Raw genomic sequence first — 23,423 nt, 5'->3', positions numbered from 1 at the left:
GAGTCTTGTCACTGTAGGTACATGGTAATATTTACCTTCTACATATTCTGCTTTTAAATACCATGCAGCCCACCTTTTATGCTGTAAGGCTTCACTAGGGGTTACTTAGTAATATTAAAAGGGATGTTTTTACTTGTCAAAAAGTTTTTATATTGACTAGTCATAGTGTATGTTTTGCATGTTACCGTCTGGCTACACAGGGTATGCCTGAAGCCATGTGTTCGATGGCATGTGTGGCTGTAGATACACACCCTTTGCATAAGTTCGCCATCTAGTGTTGAGCTCAAAGTGTTGCAAGTTGTTTTTGTTTGAAGAATCCTTTTGAGTCACACAATCAAGTGACTCCTCCTCTCTGTGATAGTGCACTTGGGCATCGAGTCCTTATTTAGATTGTTTTCTCACCGTCGTAGGGTTCGGACATGTTTCCTCTCGCTTCGGTAGATTTTGTTTTGGTCTCTTTCGAACTTTCCTTTCCGTCTTTCTTTCGCTGATGGTATGATATTTAGATCGCGTATTTCCAGACATAAACTAATCGATCCGATTCTCAGTGTTGGGGTCAGTTCAACGCCCTTAGGGGCGTCCACACCCTTCTTGGGCCTACTCCGTCAAGTGCTGTCAAACAATGCAGGACTAATGGAATGAACTTAGTTTAGGTACGGTCTTCGATGCCACTCCAAGTTCTAGCACACTGATCAACACTTTGTGTGTGACTTGTGCTTCTCCCGGAACATAAAGAGGAAAACTGCAAAGCTTGTAGAGCTTTTCGCTGTAAAAAGACTCTCCGGGACCAAAGACCAGGTTGCTTAAGATGGCGTCAAAGACACTGAAAGATACTCTCAACATCTTTGGAGAGGAACATGCACAAGAGGAAATTGGACATCAGGCAGCCCTCTCGATCCGAGACTTTGAGTAGGACGTTGATTCTGACATTGAGAGCCAGTCGATTCCAGCAGAATAATACGTGAGTACACCAGCCCCATCTTCACACATAAAGACTTTGAAAAAGACTTCCAAACTGGTCATCAGTCCACCATTGCTTTTGGGCCATGGTAGGATCCGAAATTTGCATTTGGATACCCCACCCTCTGGTTTGGCTCCGAAACTTGCCAAGATGTCTTCGGCACTGACCAAGTACTCAGCAGCATCCCACCCAATCTTGGGATCGATTCGAGCTTTCAATTTGAGCATTTAAGCTCTGAAAAAGAAGGCTTCTGTTAGAATAAAGGCTTAAATTCTGAAAACTTAGGAGCCAAGGATAATGGTTTCCAAAGATTCCACTATTTCATCTGAAGGGACTTCATTAGTGGATCCCATTTTAGACGTAATGGACGCTCGCCAGTGCAAGATCCATATACAAAAGGGAACAGGGGAAATAATTGCATCTTCTCCTGTTTCTATTAATAGGAGACTAACCTTTCAAGAAACATTAGACACTGTTCCTTCTCCTAAAAAAAGTCTCCAAGGAGAAAGACAAGGCTCCAGATCAACCTCAGCCTTCTCCACGTACTTCTACTCACTCTCTTCTACTTCCTCTTACCTCTCCACCACCACAATCTCCTACATCTTTAACACAGCCATAGTTCTCTCCACAAGGGTCATCATCACCTCATGGAGATGATTTAGGCAATGTTCTACAGGATGTAGATCCGTGAGATTTTTATGATCCAGATCACATACTCCCTAAGGAGCCTGATTTATATCCAGCAAGCCCTCGTCCCCTCAGGGTGCATAGCATACAATCAGGTTATTGCAAGGGCAGCGGCATACCATAATGAACATATGCACACCGACCCTATCGAAGAGTTTTTCCTCTTTGATACATTAACCAGCCTTCCTAGAGAGAGCCAGTTCCTTTCAATGCTGCCAGGTATGCTTAGACATGCCACCTAGATCTTCAAGGAACCTGTTAGGGCAAGAGTTTTTACACCAAGGGTCAATAAAAAGTACAAAGCAGCACCCTCCGATCCAATATTTATAAAATCACAACTACCTCCTGATTCTATAGTAGTAAGTGTGGCACAAAAGCATGCTGTCAGTCCACAGGAGATGCTTCTCCTCCTGATAAGGAGAGCAAAAAACTGGATGCCACAGGCAAAAGGGTAGATTCGCAAACTGCTAATCATTGGAGAATTGCACATTTTCAGGCACTCTTGGAAAGGTATGATAGGGCCCACTGGGATGAAATGGAGGAACTGCTCCAGTGTGCTCCATAGGAATATAAAAAAAGGGGTCAGGAGATAGTCTCAGAAGGGCAGGCCATCTCAAACAATTCAATTAGATGTGCTATTGATGCAGCGAATACAGCAGCACATCAGTGTTATTATAAGAAGGCGTGCTTGGCTGAAGTGCTCAGGCTTCAAGCCAGAAATACAACAGGCAGTTCTCAACATGCCTTTCTACAAAGAACACTTATTTGGCCCAGAAGTTGATACCACCATTGACAAGCTGAAAAAAGATTCATAAACAGCTAAAGCTATGGGGACCTTACTAACCACACCAAGTAGGGGCAATTTTTGTAGGTGACAATTTAGGGGAGGTTTCAAGACATCATCTACTGAGCCTTCCACCTCCCAAACCAAACAAGGAACACCTTTTTATAATAGAGGTTCCTTCAGACACTCTTACAGAGGCACAAACAATAAAGACAGAGGTAAGGCGTCCACCTCTTCTGGTTCTGTCACAAATACAAGACAGGGACTTCTTACAAATCCCCACAGCAAACACCTCTCCAGAGGGGGGTAAGACTAGCAGATTTCTATCCCTAGTGGTCCAATATCACCATAGATCATTGGGTTATAACAATTATCCAACATGGAACTCATTTACACCCCACCAAATATCTCCCCTCATGTTCACATACTCTCACACAATCCTCCCCATTCTCCAAAGAAGGGGTACAATCCCTCCTCAAGGAGCTATAAAACCAGTTCCCCTGTCTCAACAACGGTTAGGAGTATATTCCCTATACTTCCTTATACCAAAAAAAGACAGGTCATAAAGACCAATGTTGGATCTCAAACCTCTCAACCTATACATACTTTCAGAGCATTTTCATATGGTCACTCCGCAAGATATTATTCCCCTATTGCAACAAGGAGATTACATGACAACATTAGATCTCAAAGATTCTTATGTCTACATTCCCATACATCCAGCACATCGCATATAGCTCAGATTTTTCATTGCAGGAAAACATTATCAATTCAAGACCATTCTGGGTAACAACCAATCCCAGGGTATTCACAAAATGCTTAGCGGTAGTGGCCGCTTTCTTCAGAAGACGACATATTCACGTTTTCCCATACTTGGCCGATTGACTCATCAAAGCCAATACCATCCAACAATGTCAGAAGCATACTCAGTAGACAGTAAACCTTCTACACACTCTGAGATTTATAATCAACTTTCTCAAATCCCATCTCCAACTCTCACAGATACAGTTTTATCTGGGAGCAATTCTCAATACTCACTCAGGGTTGGCATATTCAAACCCAGCACGGAATCAAGCTCTCCAAAATCTTCTCTCTCAATTACAGGAGATACCACAATTACACAGTGAGACTAGTGATGCAGCTATTAGGGATGATGCTTCCTGCATTGCCATCATTTCTCATGCCAGACCAAACATGTGTCCATTACAGCAGTGTCTGTCTTGTCAGTGGTTTCAGTCACTGGGTCCTCTCCTGGATCTAGTGTTGTTGGACCACGAGACTCGACACTCTCTGCAATGGTGAAGTCCCACCAACCTTTCAAAGGGGCAGCCCTTTCAAGACCCTTTGCCTCAAATCACTCTCACTACAGATGCATCAAATATAGGTTGGGTAGCTCACCTCTACAACCTTACAATACAGGGTAGATGGGATCTCATGTAACAAACTCACCAAATCAACTACTTGGAGTTACTAGCAGTCTTTCTAGCGCTCAAAGCATTTCTGCCACAACTCTCCCACAAAGTGGTTATAGTCCATACAGACAACATAAGAAACATTTATTATCTGCAGAAAAAGGGGGGGGGGGGGGGACAATCCTCTCAAATGTCCCTTCTAGCTCAGACAATTTGAAAATGAGTAATTCACAATTGCATTCAGTTACTGGCAGAATATTTCCAAGGAATGGACAATCAGTTTGCAGACCTCCTAAGCAAGATACAGCAACACGTCCACGAATGGGAACTTCACCCATACAAGTACTTCACCAATACTTTCACCTGTGGGGAACACCAGAAATAGATCTTTTCACTACCACAGAAAATTCAAAATGCCAAATCTTTGCGTCCAGATATCCACATCCTCAGTCCAGCGGCAATGCTCTATGGATGAATTGGACAGGGATATTTGCTTATGCTTTTTTTGCCTTTCCCACTCATTCCATTTCTGGTTCGCAAACTGAGACAAACATCACTCACCATGATCCTTGTAGCCCCCATCTGGGCACGTCAGCCTTGGTACTCAACACTTTATCTGCGGATGGTTCCCCCACCAGAAACTTCCCAAGTGACCAGACCTTTTGACTCAAAAGCAAGGTCAAATCAGACATCCAGACCCCAAAACACTCAATCTTGTGATATGGGTCCTGAAGTCATAGAGTTTGGATATGTACGACGTCCCCCTCAATATATGCACTTTCTTAGAGAGGCACATAAGCCTACAACTATACATTGTTATGCTGCAAAACGGAAACGTTTTGTATGCTACTGTTAACCTAAAAACATTGATTCACTCAAAGCATCAGTGTTAGTAATTGTTTGTTATCTGCTACATTAACAAAAGGCAAATTTAGCATACTCATCTATTGGACGTCATTTAGCAGCTATAGCTGCTTACCTCCAAAACAGACCAAACATTTCTTTGTTCAGAATTCCTGTAATAAAAGCATTTATGGAAGGACTTAAGAGGGTTATTCCACCCAGAGTTCCTCCAGCTCCAGAATGGAATGTTAATGTTGTTCTTACTAGACTCATGGTTCCACCGTTTTAACCCATGCACTCCTGTTCTTAGCAATAATTTTCATGGAAAGTTTCCTTTTTAGTGGCTATCACTTCCCTATGACATGTAAGTGAATTACAAGCTTTCACATTAGAAGAACCCTTTTTCCAAGTACATAAAGATAAAGTAGTCCTTAGGACAAACCCTAAATTTCTCCCAAACGTAGTTTCACCATTTCTCTTTAACCAAATAGTTGAATTACCAGTTTTTTCCCCACAGACAGACTCCGTCGCTGAAAGAGCACACATTAGATGTTAAGAGAGCTTCTTGTGTATTACATTGATAGGACCAAAAGTTTTTCAAGATCTAAACAGCTTTTGTAGCATTTTCAGTGCCTAACAAAGGCAAATCAATTTCAAAACCTGGGATAGGTAGCTTGATAGTGTATTCAAACTTGTTATCTAAAAGCTTAAAGACAGTTACCTGGAGCACATTCTACTAGGAGAAAGGTGCTTCTATTGGGTTTTTAGGAAACAGTCCCACACCTGCTACTTGGTTTACGCCACACACATTCACTAAGCACTATTTGGTAAATGTTTTAGCTCACCAACAAACAAATGTTGGCCAGGCAGTGCTTAGGATACTTTTTCAGGCTAATTCAACTCCTATAGTCTAGCTACTGCTTACTTGGAGGGGGACTGCTTTACAGTCTATGCAAAGCATGTTTATCTACAGCAAAACCTGCCATTGAATGGAAAATGTTACTTACCCAGTAGATATCTGTTTGTTGCATGTAGTGCTGTATATTCACTTGTGCTATCCTTTCTTCCCGGAAGCCTGTGGTCATTATGGTAGAATTCTTCTACATTATTGTACATACACTGAATGGACATCCTTTTTTTATATATATATATACTCCTTCCCTGCCCGTGGGAAAACAATCTAATAAAGGACTCTATGTCCATGCGCACTGTCACTGAGAGGAGTCACTCAATCTTGTGACTCGAAAAGATTATTCAAACAGAAACAACTTGCAACACTCCAAGACCAACACTAGATGGAAGACTTAAGCAAAGCATGTGAATCTACAGCACAACATGCCCTGAACAGCTGTCTACTGGGTAAGTAACATTTTACTTTCACTACCACTAAAGTGGATGTCACAATATGTGCTGCTATCCAGAAGTGGCATTTAACCTCCAGGTCCAGAATAAACTTTTTACATCATGTACGAGGAACCTGCACGCAAGTTAAATGTGCTAATCAGGAAAAAGTCAATTCTACCATGTTAAATAGTGGAGCAGAAGCACATCACTATGGATGAGCACGGGTAAAGGGCACAGAGCTGGACTATTCTTATTGGATCAGGACCAAGACTGATTTGCATGTGGGTGTTTTAATATGAGCTAGTGTGGTGGGCAAAATAATGATGGGTTGTAAGGTTACCCAGTTTGATTGCCAGTGATTTGACTTAATGCAGGTGTCCCTTTTGTCACATTTTGTGTGTTTCACGGAGTTTTAAAGCCAGCAAAAATGTACCTTCCAGGAAAAGGTACAAACAAAATCGGGTGTGACCAAGCAGAAAACGTAGCTTTCCTACATATCTTAAGTGGTTTTTATACCATCTTCATAATAAATCAGAACAATGTGAGCTCAAGACCTCAGCATGAACACAACGTACCAATATCTTAATACTAAAGTTTGCACATGATTCTTGAAGTATGAGCACAGTGGTATTTAATCTGTCCCTTTCACTAGCACAGTTTGTTTTAAAACAGATTTTTCCCAACTGGCCGCTCTTCTTTTGTATAGTTTTTTTTTGTTGTTAATGTTTTGTCTAATACAACCATAATAAAGACTAGTGCATGTAAGCCAGAGCGAAACACATGTTGCCTGATTCAGCAATAATTTGGAATATTGCACTTTATTCTAAATACATTGCATGTCTACAGTTAATAAAACAATTCATCATGAACTGTATGGAAATATTTATTTGGATTTTAATACAGATTGCTACCAGCTCTTATTTTCTTTTGCAATATAGCTTAACCAATTGGTTAAGTAGTCCATGCTCAGTATAGCTTAACCAACCAGGTTGAGCTAAAAGGATCACCCACATGAAAATCTGCACTCCAAAGAACATATTTTTGTATTCTCTGTAATTCTAGAATACCTGGGACGATGAGCTTTTCATGTCTATGATTTGCAACAAGAGGGTTACATGCCTTGGTGTTGGGTGGAGAGGAAGATGTTAAAACTCAAATACCTATCTCTGGGTGTCTGATACGTCAGGGGCAGGCCAGTTGTGTTCCACATCTCGGGATGGATAAACTGATTTTGCCCTAACTTCCCTGTTGCTATGCCTTGGAAATACCTGCGTCTTTAGTGCGACTGTGATAGACTGGCTGCCAGCACCTTGCAGTTGCCTTCATCTCTGACAACATGCCTAGGAGGGGTAAGTTAAATGGACCTGGGATTACCTGAATCTATTTAGTAGCATGCCTGGAAGGAACAGGTATGCAGACAGTGTGTTTTTTACTCTTTTGGTAGCATGCTTGGGAGAGGGTGGGTGGTTGAGTTCTATACCACATGTATTTATAAGGTCGGTAGCTTATTTGCTGGTCATTTCTAATTTCTCACTCCAACTTTGGCATCCTTCAGGAGCACCCACGACCTGGTGGCAATGGATGGCTGGCTGTATGCTGTAGGCGGCAACGATGGAAGCTCCAGCCTCAACTCCATCGAGAAGTACAACCCGCGCACCAACAAATGGGTGGCGGCTTCTTGCATGTTCACGCGGCGGAGCAGTGTGGGTGTGGCTGTATTGGAACTCTTGAACTTCCCCCCACCCTCCTCACCCACATTGTCAGTTTCCTCCACTAGCCTTTGACAAAGACTTAGGTCATACCTCACTTTGCGGAGACTACAATGTGTGGCGGAGAGGAATGCCCTCGGCTTCTGATCTGTGCAGTTATCAATCCTCCAGAACCCTTAGGAGAACACACCACCGCAGAGAGAAAATACGAAGGCACTGTCTTATGCACCAGGGCGTGTGACCCTCACCCCCACCCTGGGGTGGACCGCTTTGGTGCACATCGTCATCTGGCTGTGACAGTGCACCACCATTTCTGACATCCTAGTCTCCAGCAAACTCCTTTTTTGGTTAATTTATTTTTAATTTTACAGTCACTCTGGAGGCCTTTACTGAGAAATGACATTTATTACATGCTTGTGAGTTTGTTTTTTGTGCACTAAATGTGGACCGATTGCAAGAGGAGAAAGGTTACTTAAAGTGCGAAATACAGTTTGTGGAATATCCCTGGTTTATGCCTCAACAGCTTCCCACTTTTTGAACAGACTTCATTCTCTTACCCAATGTCTTCGAATAAGGCAATTCATTTTCCCTCTTCTTGAGTTTTCATCACTGGTGATATTTTGAATAGAACATTGTTGGAGTGAGTACATGACTCTCTTGACATGATTCGGTTTAGAAGATTTGCTGAATTGTTTAGCAAATTGGGAAATATGAATGGCCTTATACACGCTTTATCTAGGAATAGTGATGGTTCACCCACTTCAAGACCTGTCATTGGATTTTTTAAGAGACCTGCCCTTTTAACACGTGACAGATGCAGCAGAGAGGGGAGTCACATTTGGAATGTTCTCTTCAATCCCCCACACCTTCCCCCTTCAAAAATACTAAAATACTTTTCCTACTGTGTCTGCTTGTCTGGGGCTGTTCAGGCCTTTTCTTTAGAGACTGTCTCCTACCTTCTCATGTCTATCTCCTAGAACAACTGATGAGTGCTTGCTCCGTCAGAAAGATGCCTTATCTCATTAGGTTGTGAAAGAATATCTCATGTAAAAAAAAAAATTGACATGTAACGACTTATGGGGCTCAGAGAAAAGAAAAAGCGATGCTGTTGGACATTAGAACCCTGTAGCCTCTGTATCGGGGATTTTGAGGACCTTCTTGTATTTTGAGAATGTGCAGCGACTCCTTTATCTTTAAGTTATCATTGTTTATTGTCGTGTGGTATTTGAATTTTAGGGATCTCAGAAATGGACCGTGCTAATTTGTGTAAAATATATGGCATGCTAATTCAAGGGAGTATCTATTTTCAAATGATGAAACCTGAAAAACGGTGCCTCAAAATTGGGAAATTGAGGCACATCCATCACTCCTAACTGGAAGGCTACTCCCAGCCTTAACCTAGTGGCCAGACAGGTTGTGATCTGACCCCTCTTTCTTCGGTCCAGTGGCCAGGTTTTTTTCTGTGCGGTCATTCTAGGGTCTATGGCTTGCTATCACAGTAGTAGATCTTTCCTGGCAGCTTGGTTCCTCTGACAAACTGAAAAGCTGATTTAGAGACGCTGGGCTGGCCTTTCATACACACTCGCCCGTCAGGGAATCAGCCCAGTCCTAATTGTTTTGCCTTCTAAGCTTAAGTCATACACAGCACTAAAATATGAATGATTTCTTGTTTTATTTACAGTTTTCAATGTCCTTGCTTGTTTTTGAACCTGTCAAACTGTCTGCTATATTTATTTATTTATTAATCTGTTGGGTTTTCCCAAGAAAACCTATTGTTGAATGAAGGAATGTTGTATTTTTTTTTTCTTTTCAGAACAGACCAATATTCTCGAGGACTATTTGCTGAGCAGTTTATGTTGAAATTGCCAACCTTTTTCTCTCTTTTATTTTAATGGGAATTCAGAGAGTTAATTTAATAGGATTTCATTTCTTGGTGCCAGAGGTGTTGGATTCTAGAGGTGACGTGGTCATCTTTGTGCATGCTATGTCATGCATCACTGCACGACTGCTCCCAGCTTTGCATACTATTGGGCCACAAATTTATTTGGGGTGGTGACATGTGGTTCGCAAGGACAGTCTATGAGAATGTTGCATCCAGCACTATGCCAGTGGGTGGGATACTGAAACTCTGATTCTAAGAGTCTTACACGGCCCTCCATAAAGTGCGAAAACAAAAAAAAAACTGCAAGATAAGCTTCATTTTTGCCCCAAACATATTTCCATTTATTTATCTGTAGTTCTGTTGGCATGGACACAATTTTTTTGTTTTACCAGCGAATCTGGAGTAAAAATTTAAACTGCTTTTTTTTTTGCAATGTTTTGCACTTTTGAAATGGGATGTGCATGCAGCCATTCCTGGGGAGAATGTCTTGGCACACTGTGCAGTTCCCTTAAAAGGGTAACCTTTGTGTATTTTTCCACAAATGCAATAGTCTGTATTGCTGTGCTACTGCTAATCGCTATATAGCAAAGTGGCCCAGTGTAGAGTGCTAAAGATCTTCCAGCACACTTGCTTCGGATGGGCGATGGCTACCTCGACATATCTCTTTTTTTTTTACACCAGGTGCTCTTGATTTATCCACAGAGGATGGGACTGTAATCTTCACTATAGTTTATACAGAAGCAGCCATGCTGATTTTTTTCTTCTATACGGGAAACATTCTAAAGTGAGAGATATAAAGCAATTTTTGTTACGTTTTTCTTGGTGCTTAACTATCAGCCCCTGCAGATTGGTAGCGACCGGCTATGTTCATCGTTCATTTTGAGTAGTGGGCCTTGGCCTAGCAGTATTTTATGTGCGAGATCCAGAAGAGAGCCGAAGGATGGAAAGTCCACAAAGATGAAGCAAAAGTCATCTGCCTTAGCACGCTGAGCCCACATAGCTCGTAATCTGGGCATTTTAGTTGTCTGTAGGCCTTCCTTTATGGTAGGATTGCACGTGGGCAAGGCCACCATTTTTGTATGCCCCTGTGTAACACCTTTCGCCCACCTTAATCATGTCTGTGTTAGGTGTCTTCCTTCCTGATTTCCAACAGGTGCTGGCTTTGTTAGAATTACACCGAGGAGGCAGTGAAAGCCCCTGAAAGCCACTCTAGCACCAAGAGTGCTTTTGACTAGGGTGCACACAGTAACCGGGGATCCTCTTGAGGAGGTAGGTAAAGGTTCTCTGAATCATGCTTACGAGTCTGGTGACCAGTGGACACCACTCCAGGAGACTGTCATGGTGAGGCACACCTGGGAAACTGTAGATGCCAGAACCACTTACCGGTACCCTGGTGCCTAACCCCCATACAGCAGCCAGGGGCCCTCCTGCGTGCCACGGCTGGTGCCTACCTTTTCCAGGAGGGACTCTTAAATGAGGAACACCTGTGAAACTATAGACTCTTGAACCACTCTTGGGAGCCAAAGTCCCTCGTGACTGACTCCTGGCTCAATGGGGACATTTATAAACAAGGCCAGAAAGCAGAAGTATCGCTACTATTTTACTTATTTCAGGTATTTTTTTTTATAACAAGGCATTTACTGTAGCTGAGGCCAGTTAGTAGCAGCTTTCATTTTTTTGGGTGCATTGATGCCTTTTATTTTGTTAATACCCCTTTTTTTGATGTAGTCGAGTAAATAAACCGGGTATTTCTGCTAGAAGCATCCAGGTTTTGGAGCATTTCATGCCTTTATCTTATTATTACCCGGGTATTTATTGTGATGGGTATCAGTCATTACCCAGGTATATATTGTAGCAAACTCCAGTTTTTGTTGTGTTGGATGCCTTTTGACTCCTCTTGTTGGGAAGTTTATTTCGCACGGAAGCTGCTTTAATGTGAATGTTTGTTTTTATTTATTATCTAGTAAGTTATGTTTAACTAACTTATTTGTTTTTTTTCTAAATTTTGCACTACAATGGGAAAAACAAAAGCAATACAAGGCCAGCACATTAAAATGTAGTTAAAAATAAAGATCTTCTTGTTCAAGGTCCATTATTGTGGAACTCTGTTTCTTTGGTGCTGCGCATACGGTTACTGTTTGCAGATCCCTGCCAAGTGAGAGTTAATGGATCAATCAATTGGCCATCAGGATCGAGTACCTAAAATGAGCCTATGAAACCCTTTATTGGTACACATTATTGACAACCACATTTTATTCTCCTGTTGATCACCGGGAATGCATACCGGTCTGCCATCGTCCGATTACTGAACTAGTCAAATGCACCGATAGGGACTTTTGTTATAAGTGAGGAGTGCGTTATCATGAACCAGGGCCCACTTTGCTACTTTTATCAACAATTTGTTTTCAGTTAATATTTGGCTGTTTGTGCTGTGTTACAGCATATATTTATCTGTGCTCATGCCAGTCACAGCTCACTGTTTGACCCGTCCACATTAGTGATCGAGTTGGCAATGTATTTGCTGGGGCTTGCGCAACAGCACACTAGGCATATTGCACACACCAGATTAGACTTGTCATCTAGAATCCACAAGAACTTACTCTAGGCCTTTGATTGTTGGATTGCTTTGTCTTTTAGAAATAAAACTAAATTTTGAATGTTCCCATGAGAATTAAAATTACGATTTTCTCCCACATTTGTGAATTAAATAGAATGTTTTGTAATTTGTGTATTTGAAGTATACTTTTTTCTGTACTTTTGTGTATTGGTTTGAGGTTAAAATCATAGAAATTGCTTAACAGGGGTGGCTTCTCTGAGCGCAAAGCGACGGGGCGGGGTCACAAAACACAAAGTCAACACCATTACACAGAAAAAAAGAAACTTACCTAAATCGTGCTGCATTGCCGTACGCCGGTCTTCAGGCTCCACTAAAGGCACAGGCTCCCATCCTGCTGTGCGGCCAATCCTAACGCTGCTCTCATGCTGCTGGCAGCATGAAAGCAGTGTTGGGATTGGCCTGAGCACCCTGGCTTTGGGCTCCGAGGCAGAATGGGAGTCTGTGCCTGCGCGCTGCAATCCGGCAACACAGTGCCAGGTTGGAGGGAGCTCCTGAGACAGCCGGACAAACACACTTGCACACTGAGGTGAGTGCACGCCACTCCCCCTCCATGGCCCCACGTCTTGAAAAATAAAAAGATAATAAACATTGTTTATTATTGTTTTTATTTTCATTTTGCAGCTGCTGCTGACATAGTGGAGGAGCTGCCGCTGTTGCTTGGACTTAAAGTAGTGATTCATTGGGGGCCACAGAGGACAAAAGGTTAAGAGCCGCTAGATAGAAATTTACTTGTCATTCAGTTTAAGTGCATGCAGTGGGGCATTTTGTTGAGGTCCTGGGCAGTCAAAGGTTACTCCGTATTACCCTGTCGATACTTATTACCACAGGTATCCCAAGGATATATCACTAGAGGGTTCCAACTGGATAACCAAGTTACTTGTATTCATTCATTCAGTTAACTTTCTCAGGGCAGGGGGAAGGGGGTGGATCAGTCAACACTTACAGTAGCTGGAGGGATTTAGACACCACAAATGCAGTAGCACACATTTGATAATGCTCTTTAACTTCAATGTTCATAATAATATAGAAAGAAAATAAATGTAATATAATAACTGATAGCTAAAGTGGTACGCTTAACAGAAACATACAGAGAGCGACGGGGGGAAGGTCCAGCTGGGCCTACCTACAATCCTGCTGCCCTTATACTGCCTTTATGCTAAGTGCTAGGTTTTCAGGTAACTTTGAGGCCCATGACCAATGATATCATGGGGAATTCTTGGGTTTCACTTGGTGTCAAGCCTCCAGTGGCCAGTGTAGGGTAAAGTTGAGTTAACTGGGGTCCAGATTACTCTTAAGAACCTAGAAGACGTCTTTCTTTTGTTAGCGATAGAGGACCAAAACATGCCTGATTCACAAAACTCCCTTACACCTGACAGCCATCCAGAAAAGTATACCAGGCTGGCTTAAACTGTTTTATTACAATGTAACTCCTTGTAAGTGTGTAAAATTCAATTCAAATGGAGGTTTAACTATACATACATTTACACTTATTGTACATGAACAGAGGTAATTGTTATCACACAGTAGATTTAAAGAAATACATCTGTGGATGCATCATGTTACACATAGTCCAGAGAACAAACCATTTACCCAGTTGCTGCATAGGTTCCTACTTGGTGATCTGGCTCTATCGTGCCTTTCACCCCGTTATCAGCTGCACTGTTTGTGGGTGGAGGGGACAGATTTCTGGTGTGTAGGTATGCTTAGATGGGACACCATATATCACTGGGTTGGGAGCGTGGAGGCATTAGATCCCAATATGCATCGAGGTGTTCCTGGCAATATGTTGCATCCAGTGTATGGCCACGCTCCGTTTGGCTAGCAGTAGTAACATGGCAATGAGATGTTGACAGTCAACAGGTATCTCCATTACATAGCCCAGCAAAGCCACCGGCGGCGTCAGTGGTGGGGGGGGGGTGGCATGTTGTAGGTTGTATTGTTCAGAAAAACTCTTTCCAGAATGACATTATTTGCAGGCAGTGCCGCCACCAGATGCCAGGGTACTGTATTTGGTAACAATCTGTCATCTTGTGGCTTAGCGGAACTTTGGCCATCTACCCCCCACTCCCAAAACTCCTCACCCCACCTGCAGAGTACATGAAGACTCCCCCCACCCAACACACACCCTCCATGTCAGGATCTCGCAGGCCTGGGGTGTGCCTCCCATGCACAGTGTCGGCCACAGCACAGTGCAAGACTGTTGCTGCTGAGGGGATCCCCTGGAGCTTGGGGGTGGGGGTGAGGGGCTAATGTTACGCCACTGTTGTCACGATAACAGTTGTACACTGGTGAGTCACCGGTTTCTGTAGGGTTAGAGGTGGCTTTAACCAGCGATGTTTCTAGAACCGTAAAGTCTAGAATGACTCAGTCAATCAATCAATGCATTTGTAGAGCGCACTACTCACCCGTGAGGGTCTCAAGATGGTTGAGGGGGGGGCTGCTACTGCTCGAACAGCCAGGTCTTGAGGGGTCTCCTGAAGGTCAAGAGGTCCTTGGTCTGCCGTAGGTGGATGGGGAGGGTGTTCCAGGTCTTGGCTGCGAGGTAGGAGAAAGATCTACCGCCGGTTGTTGTCCTGTGAATGTGTGGGACAGTGGCGAGAGCGAGGTTGGCGGAGCGTAGCTGACGGTTCGGGGTGTAGAAGATGAGACGATCATTGAGGTATGCTGGTCCGGCCTTGTGGAGTGCTTTCTGGGCATGGGTTAGGAGTTTGAATGTGATCCTTTTGTTGACGGGAAGCCAGTGTAGGTCTTTCAGGTGGGCTGTGATGTGGCTGTGGTGGGGATGTTGAGGATGAGGCGTGCAGAGACGTTCTGTATCCTTTGCAGTCTTTTCTAGAGAGCTGCCGTGGTTCCTGCGTAGAGAGTGTTGCCGTAGTCCAGTCTGCTGCTGACGAGGGCCTGGGAAACCATCCTTCTGGTTTCTGTAGGGATCCATCTTTAGATTTTGCGGAGCACGCAGAGGGTGTTGAAGCAGGAGGATGAGACGGCGTTGACTTGTTGGGTCATGGAGAGCGATGAGTCAAGGATGAAACCCAGGTTGCCGGCGTGGTTGGTGGGTGTTGGTGTTGCTCCCAGTGAGGGCGGCCACCAGGAGGCGTCTCAAGCAGAGGGGGTGGGGCCGAGAATGAGGACCTCTGTCTTATGTGAGTTTAGTTTTAGTCGACTGTTCTTCATCCAGTTGGCGACGGCCTTCATACCCTCGTGGAGGTTGGTTTTGGTTGTGGCGGGGTCCTTGGTGAAGGAGAGGATCAGCTGGGTGTCGTCGGCGTAAGAGATGATGTTGAGGTTGTGAGAATGGACGATTTTGGCGAGCGGTGCCATGTAAACGTTGAAGAGTGTTGGGCTGAGGGAGGAGCCCTGTGGTACGCCGCAGATGGTTTTGGTGGCTTCAGATCGGAAGGGAGGGGGGCGGACTCTCTGTGTTCTGTCGGAGAGGAAGGAGGTGATCCAGTCCAGGGCCTTGTAGCGGATCCCTGCATCATGGAGGCGTGTGCGCAGGGTGTGGTGGCAGACGGTGTCAAAAGTGGCCGAGAGGTCCAGGAGGATGAGGGCTGCTGTTTCGCCTTTGTCCAGGAGGGTCCGGATGTCGTCGGTGGCAGCGATGAGGGCGGTCTCCATGCTGTGATTGTTGTGAAAGACGGATTGGGACGGGTCCAGAGTGTTTTTTTCCTCCACGTGTGATCTTGTGGTGAAAGAAGGTGGCGAGGGAGTCGCAGAGGTCTTGCGAAGGTGGGATGTCATCGGTGCTGGAGCTGGAGTTGGAGAGTTCCTTCACGATGTTGAAGACCTCTTTGCTGTTGTGCGTGTTGTTGTCGATAGGTTCCTTCAAGGAGGATCTCTTGGTGGCCCGGATGAGCTGGTGGTGCTTGCGGATGGCATTCTTGAGGGCCGTGTGGGTGGGTGTTGTCGGTTCCTGGCGCCACTTCCTCTCGAGTTTGCGGCAGGCCTGTTTGGAGGTCCGGAGGTCGGTGGTGAACCAGGTGGCCTTTCTGATGGCGCGGTTGTGAGAGGGTTTCTTGATCGGGCGAGAGTGTTGGCGCAGTCATCGATCCATTGCCAGAGGTTGCGGGGGCTACTTCAGCGTTGTGGAGTCAGCTGGTGGGGCAAGGCAGAGATCAGCTGGTCATTGGTGATCTTGTTCCAGCTGTGGCTTGGGATCTGTTGAGGGTTTTAGTTGGGTGGTGGGTTTATTGAAGGTGAAGTGGATGCAGCGGTGGTCGGTCCAGTGGAGTTCGGTGGTGTGGCTGAAGGCGATGTGTCTGCTGGCGGAGAAGATGGGGTCGAGCATGTGTCCGGCGGAGTGGGTGGGAGATGTGACGAGTTGATTGAGCCAGAGGTTGGCGAGGTTGGCGAGCAGGGCTATCGAGTAGCTGTCATTGTTGTTTTCAAGGTGGAAGTTCAGGTCCCCGAGGAGGATGTAGTCTGTAGATGCAAGGGCGTGGGTGCTGATGACGCCGGCGATGGAGTCACTGAACTGAGGTCGAGGTCCGAGGCATCTGTAGATGAGGGTACCCCTGAGGGGTGGTCTTGGGGTCGATGTGGATTTGGAAGTGCATGTGTTCGGCGGTGCTGAGGGTGTCTTCTGGGTTGGTTGAGATTCTGATGGTGTTCCTGTGGACAATTGTGATCCCTCCTCCTGGTCTGTTGGTGTGGTCTCTGCGGGTGATCTTGTAACCGTCTGGGATGGCTATGGCAATATCTGGAGGTAAGGATGGGTTCATCCAGTTCTCTGTCAGTAATACGATGTCCGGGGAGGAGGAGACAAGAAGGTCTTTGAGCTCGATGGCATGCTTGTGGACGGAGCTGGTGTTGAGAAGGATGCACCTGAGGTGGTTGCTTCCGGTTCTGGCGTGTGAGGTGGTGGCTCAGAGGGTGGAGAAGTTGCAGCCTGGCAGGAGAAGGGTCCGTGGGTGAGCTTTGGTGAGGCCTGGAAGCAGGTGGTAGAGCTGCCGGTGTTGAGGGCGTGGAGGACGTTGGCGTCTGGTGCCGGGGGGATATCGGAGGCCAGGGGAACTGGCACTGAACGCGGTCCAGGTGCAGACGGGCTTGCCTTATTCAGTGAATAAACAGTGAGAATCAGACACACAATACTTACGGCACCACTAGACCACCAGGGATGAGGCGCAGGTGGAGGCCTGCGGGTGGAGGAGGGCCTCAAACTCACAGTAGCAGCTGCGAGGGCGGGGAGAGGGACACAGGCACAACAGTGGAGCTGTGCGGCGCGGGGAGCTTCTCCTGACCTCAAAAGCAGGTCAAGGGTTGCTATTCAAACAGTTGTGGATCCTAAATGATCTCTCTACCCTAAGGAATGGATTTTGGAGTTTAGGATTGAACACTGACTGTAGCTTGGTTTCACATGGTGATGAGAGAGGCTGGTGCAGGACCCTGTGGACACTGGAAGGGTTGGGTACGATGCAGGCTCGCCCTTCTTGAATTGTGAAGGCGACGGATGAACCAGGGTGACCTTGAATCTTTGTTTGGTCCACACAATAGTCATTCCATTCAGCTAGGCTTTCTTCCCTCCATCTTGTCACTTGCAGGACAGCATCTCATACAGGAAACTTAGTCTACCCTCTTTCCTTAGATCAAGCAGCAATGCAGTTCCTCAGGCTTTCCAACCTTCAGCTTGAGCTGAAGGGAGAGTGGCAGCCACACTTAGATCCACTGGTGGTGCTTGTCCTTAGTGCCATGGTGTGTAAAGCAGTGTGCAGTTGAGTAAAGATGAACCTGGTGCTGACTGTGGCACCGTTATTTATTTTCCTTCAAATGCAGACTGCCAGGGCGAATCTCAAGGGCTACAGTTTTTGAAAGTCCCAAGCCATCTCCAATATTGGGGGAACTTTTTCCCCAGTGTTGGTCATTTGAAGGCTTCCTCCCTAGAGTTCACCATGAGACTACTTTGTGGTGATGTGTATTGGCCTCCAGACTGGACAGACTTCTACTGGAGATAGTCCCAGAACAGAAAACAAAAGGAGACCGGATCTCACTCTAGCAGCCGGGCCGGACTGGCTTATAGGACAATCAGGCAGTGCCCAGTGGGTCTGACAGGTCGTCTTTTTGGTTGTTTGTGGGCGTGTTTTATTGTCTGCTGGGCTGGTTTTAACTGTCAATATCCCCGATATTAAAACAAACGTTGATTGCAGCAAGCTCAAAACCACGAAGTCTTCCATACCTCTAAACACTAGTTATATACAGAGTCAAAACTGGCCCAATTTGCAAACGTGCCACTTTTTTCATTTTTTTAGCTAATTTACTAATAGGGGCCACTTTTATTTTGGTGCCAGGGCCTATTTTCTGTCCCAGTCCGACCCTGTCTAGCAGGAAAGGCCTGGGCCACGATAAAGGGGTATAGGATGGCTAAATTACTAAAATTATAAGTTTGTTTACAAAAAAAAATGAAATTTTTGTTGGAATTCATAAATGTGTATGTTACTTAAATGAAAAGGTGTGTTTTTGACTGAAAAGCCGTATTCAGGTCAGACAGTGTGCTGTTTTTGTCATTATTCTGCACAAAAGCAAGTACTGTACCTAGTGGCAACGGGAAGACCCTTGTTTTCCACATTGCATCCTTTTAACTCCATGTTGGATACCGCAACCAGACTCTCTAAAGTTTAAAAGAACTACAACTTTGCCACACCACATTCCACATGTTGCACTGGCTGCCTGTCACATACATTCCGTTTCAGAGATAAAACCCTAGAATACCTGCCGGAAAACAACCATTTTCAGAAGGCTAACATCTACAAGGAACCACAACACGGGTATGCTCAAAACCAAGGAGTGTAAAAAAAAAAAAAAAATCACAGAGAAAGGGAAACGCCCAGTAGACAAACCTAAACGTGCCACAAGGATATGGAAAAAGATATCTCCACACACCACCAATTCTTCTGCTACTCAGAACAAACATTTACAATGCAATGGGTCTCGCATTCACTCAACTTAGAGCTATTAGCGTTGTAAACTCCTAACGGGGCTTTTATTGCCACATAAAATGAAATGTAATACAGTTTTATCTAAGCAAGCCGACGGCCACCATGAGCATGAAGGAGACACAGAAAAGGAAACAGAAGTTTGCTCTCAGTCAAACGTATCAGCAAAAATGCAACTATCCATGTACAAGGTCGATGTCATGCAAAGTTCTCGACTACTGCCCAGCGAGATCGCACTGCGTAGCAAAGAAAAAGTAGTCCAGAAACCACGTGGAAAACATGGAGCCTTGTATGTTTTCAGTAGTTGGCTGGTGCGCTCAAGGAGGGCTAAACACCGGAAAGGCATGACATATGCATGTCTTTCACAAACAAAATCACGTGATTTTTGAAAGATAAGCTCACAAACCAACAAAACTGATGGGCGTGTGGTGGGCATGGTTAAAAGCCCACTTAGCGAGTTCAGCAGGCTAGAGCGCTTACGCGTTCAACCCTAAAAACGGTAACGACCCAGATCTTCAATGAGCACCTCATCTATCATTAATTAGAGATTCTCCTGGTTTCTCTTTCCATAAATCGTCCCACCCATTCACAATCTCTATGTCTGGTAAAAATATTTAGTCCTTCCCTATCATCACTCTATTTAGCGTGACTATTAGGGATTGAAATCCTAATGTATCCAGACATGAACATAATACCTGTGCTCTTATGTCTTCGCTGTTTCCCACTACCACCCTCTGTAGATTATGTTGTTAAAAACTGAAACTACCGGAGGCTAGCTTTCGATACATGCCTCTGTTCCCTGCCTGGCTTAAAACTATTGTTGACAACCGCTGCATGTTCTTAAAAAACCTGCAGGTGCCTGGGACTGGTTTGAAAAACATGAAGCGGGAACTGATGCTAAGGGTAGGAGTTCTTTATGTTGTTATCATAAAAACAGTTGCAGTATTTGCACCTATCACTAGATGTTTCAAACAAGATGAGATGTTAAGTAAATAATGAAAGAGAATGCATGATTAAAAAGTCTTTATCATGTTTGTACAGTAGATTGTGGTGTACTGTATATTATGAATTAATTTAGCAACACAACGGGTAGGCAGCTTTTTATGTACTTATACTTTGTGGCCAAGCTTTTCCTCCAGCCATTAAAGGGCCCAACCCGATTTTTCCATATTATGGAGCAGGCACAATTCTTCGACTCGCTGGCTTCCGTTCTCTCCCTCGGTGTCCAAACCCAGCTACTCTTGGGGGCGATTATAATTGTGTGGCAGACATGCACTAGATAGGTCGGTGCCCTCTCTTGATGATCCTCCAGTGGTTAGGCTGGCACATAACTTTTAGGATCAGATGGGCCATAGGAATCTGTATGACACCTGGGGATTTCAAAATATAGGTCAGGGGGAATGCTCATTTTATGAACTCCTTGTTTGCTTGGATAAACGGATGTACTCTCCCTAGGTCAATGAACATGGCATAGAGATAGAATACCTGGGTTACACGCTCTTGGATCACAACCCACTACTAATGTAGATGCACATTCCCCCATTCCAACTTGGAGACTTTCATCATCCTATCTTCCTGAAAGTACATTCAGAGACTCCCTGGCAGACATGATCAGAGAATACTTCCATGCTAAACACCGTACGGCGACATACATAAATGTTGAGTAGGCCGCTTTTAAGGCTGTAGTGTGGGCATTTTGCCTTGGCCAATCAGTGGGGTTCTGCAAATCCCTTAACAGTGACCTATCCCAACCAAAATACAAAATATGACAATTGGAGGGGGAGATCTTGTGGAACCCTCTCGTATGACCCAGATTCCAGGAAGAGCATGAGAACCATGCAAACATGGTTGAAAGACTATTCGTCCTTAATAAGAGAGAGCATCTGGTGTCCGCCCATCTTGAAAGGAGCAGAGCTGGGTGATTACTTTCTTGTTTGATCCAACCTGAGGATAGGGGGGACACCCTATCACCCAGATTTCTGATTCATTTGGTGACTTGTTTATACCCAACAGGATATTCACATGGTATTTCTGCAACAGTATCGGGAACTATGTGGAGAACATGACCCGATTCCCGAGGTTGTCATTGGAACGTTCCTTGATAGGGCAATACTCCAGCAGCTAACTTTTAAAAACTGCGATGCATTGGGAGGACCAATAATGGGGCTCAGAATTAGAGAAGTGTTCAAGGGGCTGGCGCGTGGCTAATCGCCTGGCTCGAACGTCTTTCCAGGAGAATTCTTTCAGAAAACATTTCTGTTTTGGTGCCACGATTGGCAGAAATGTGTGTGGAAGCACTAAAAGATTGATCTTTGCTCGATATCACTAGGGAAGCTGTGATAGTCTTTGTACTTTAACTGCATTGGACGTAGCATCTGCAAAGCCACTTTTCATGTTAAATCTAGACTGTAAAATTCTTAAGTAAGTTGATGCATAACCAGCTGCAAACCTACCTATGCACTCTGGTGCACGAAGGCCAAAATGGTTATATTCCTCAATCCAATACCTCCTATAACATCAGATGATTGTACAGAATCATTGGTGAAAGGCCACTGTCTTGTTATTCTGTAGTGCTGGTGTTCTCTCTTCATATTCAGAAGGCATCCAATTCCCTGCAATGAGGGTGCCAGAGGGCAGTCATACACAAGATGAACCTAGGTGAGGGATGGAGTAAGTGGCTCACCTTGCTGTTTATGAATGCATAGTCAAGGCTCTGCAAGGATTACCGTGTATCAGATCCATTAACAATCTATTGAGGGACTAGGCAGGGTTGCCCTCTCTCACTGAAGTTGTTGGAATTGCTGGTTGAGCCATTTGCTCATATTCTTCACACGGGAGGGAGGGGTAGGTGATGGGTAGAATGTTCTCTTTGTATGCTGATCATATACTTTTATATCCATGAGAGGCCCAATTGGCGGGGGGTGTTTCATAGAGTAGCTTGTAGATGACCTGGAGGAGAATCCAAGCTGTGTAGTAATTGCAGGAAGACGTGCATTTCCCATTGTCCCCAATCTGTGTTTGGGAATCCAGTGGGAGCCTAGAGTTCTCAAGGAGTCAGCATTTATCACAAGTGGAAGGAAACTTGGGAACCTCTCTTCGTACCCTTTAGGGAAACGTGGCATTTTTGACACACTCTGAAGTTCCCTCTTAGGCCTAGAATAACCCTATTGAAAATGGCCTTTTTACCATGAATCTCTATTATGTTGTAAACCTATCATTTTTGATCCCACTGAGTTGCTTCTGATCCCTGAACGTCTTACTTTGGGAGTTGATTTGGAATGGAACAAACTGTTTCCCTATGTATACTCAGTTACAATGGCCCAGCAGATTAATTGGAATTGCTGGAGTTAACGTAGCAGAATTACTGGAGTTCGGAGAGGAACATAAGGAGGGAGCCCTTCTTGTGCTGCTGTTGGGGGGTAAAACTAAGCCCCACCCAGAGACCGAAGTTCCTCACAGTGGCTCTTTGGTGGTGGAAGTGTGCAGTTAAAACATTCGGATGCAATGACTCGTATTCTCCAGCTTTGCCTCTGACAGGGTTACCCACTTCAAGAGAGGCCAGCTCTCAGCCCCCAATTAAGAGAATGGAGGACTGCGGAGATTGTCACCTTGGAGTACTTCCTCAAAGGGCTAATTTCTAATTTAGAGAGCACGACTGAGGAAAATGGAGTCTGGGACACTCAATTCTTGGTTTATGGGGTGTTGATGGCAGCCGTAAGTCAGTTTCTGATAGAATTAGAACTGGAGCCTCGGACACATGACCTATTGCGGATTACATTAACATTTGGTAGCGGCCACTGACTGATTCTTGGCTTAATGTGAGGATGATATCTATGGCTTCGGATAGTTTGCCAGCTCTGAGGGTCAGGTGAGGGAACATAAAGGTCAGGCACTACCATGGGAAGGAATGGGAGGAGACCTTTTAACGCACTTACACCGTCTCCAGAAATACCAGCTTTATATTCACACAGTTTAATTACGTGCATACTACCTATATTCTGCTCCACAGGTTGATCATTATACTCCACACCACCAACATGAGCTGCCCCAGAGGCTCCCGACTTCACCCTCATGGTTTGGAGCTGCCCGATGCTTGTTTTTGGCTTGGGATTACATCCGAATTGGAGAGAACCCTGAGAAGGCATTTGCTAAATAATGTAGAAATTTGCTTGCTCGGTCTGTAGGGCAGGCAGGCGTCGAGGAAGGCTGGCAACAGATTCCTGGATGGAGAACTGGGCACTACAGAAGGGGCAGT

The 23,423-nt window shown here is 44.8% G+C and overlaps 1 protein-coding gene across 2 annotated transcripts in view; it reads left to right on the top strand.

Annotated features, from left to right (window-relative positions):
* Nucleotides 1–11,712, top strand: part of KLHL17 (kelch like family member 17) — a 170,001-nt gene extending 158,289 nt beyond the window's left edge. For both annotated transcript variants that reach the window (XM_069241120.1, XM_069241121.1), the window contains exon 12: nt 7,587–11,712. In XM_069241120.1, the coding sequence (XP_069097221.1) occupies nt 7,587–7,815 (229 nt within the window). In that variant the 3' untranslated portion in view covers nt 7,816–11,712. The remainder of the gene's footprint in view (nt 1–7,586) is intronic.
* Nucleotides 11,713–23,423: the final 11,711 nt, after the last annotated feature.

Source organism: Pleurodeles waltl, chromosome 6, assembly GCF_031143425.1.
Source record: "Pleurodeles waltl isolate 20211129_DDA chromosome 6, aPleWal1.hap1.20221129, whole genome shotgun sequence".
NCBI lineage: Eukaryota > Metazoa > Chordata > Amphibia > Caudata > Salamandridae > Pleurodeles > Pleurodeles waltl.
Note: the sequence above shows the minus strand (reverse complement) of the source record. Positions and strands in the feature narration are given on the sequence as shown.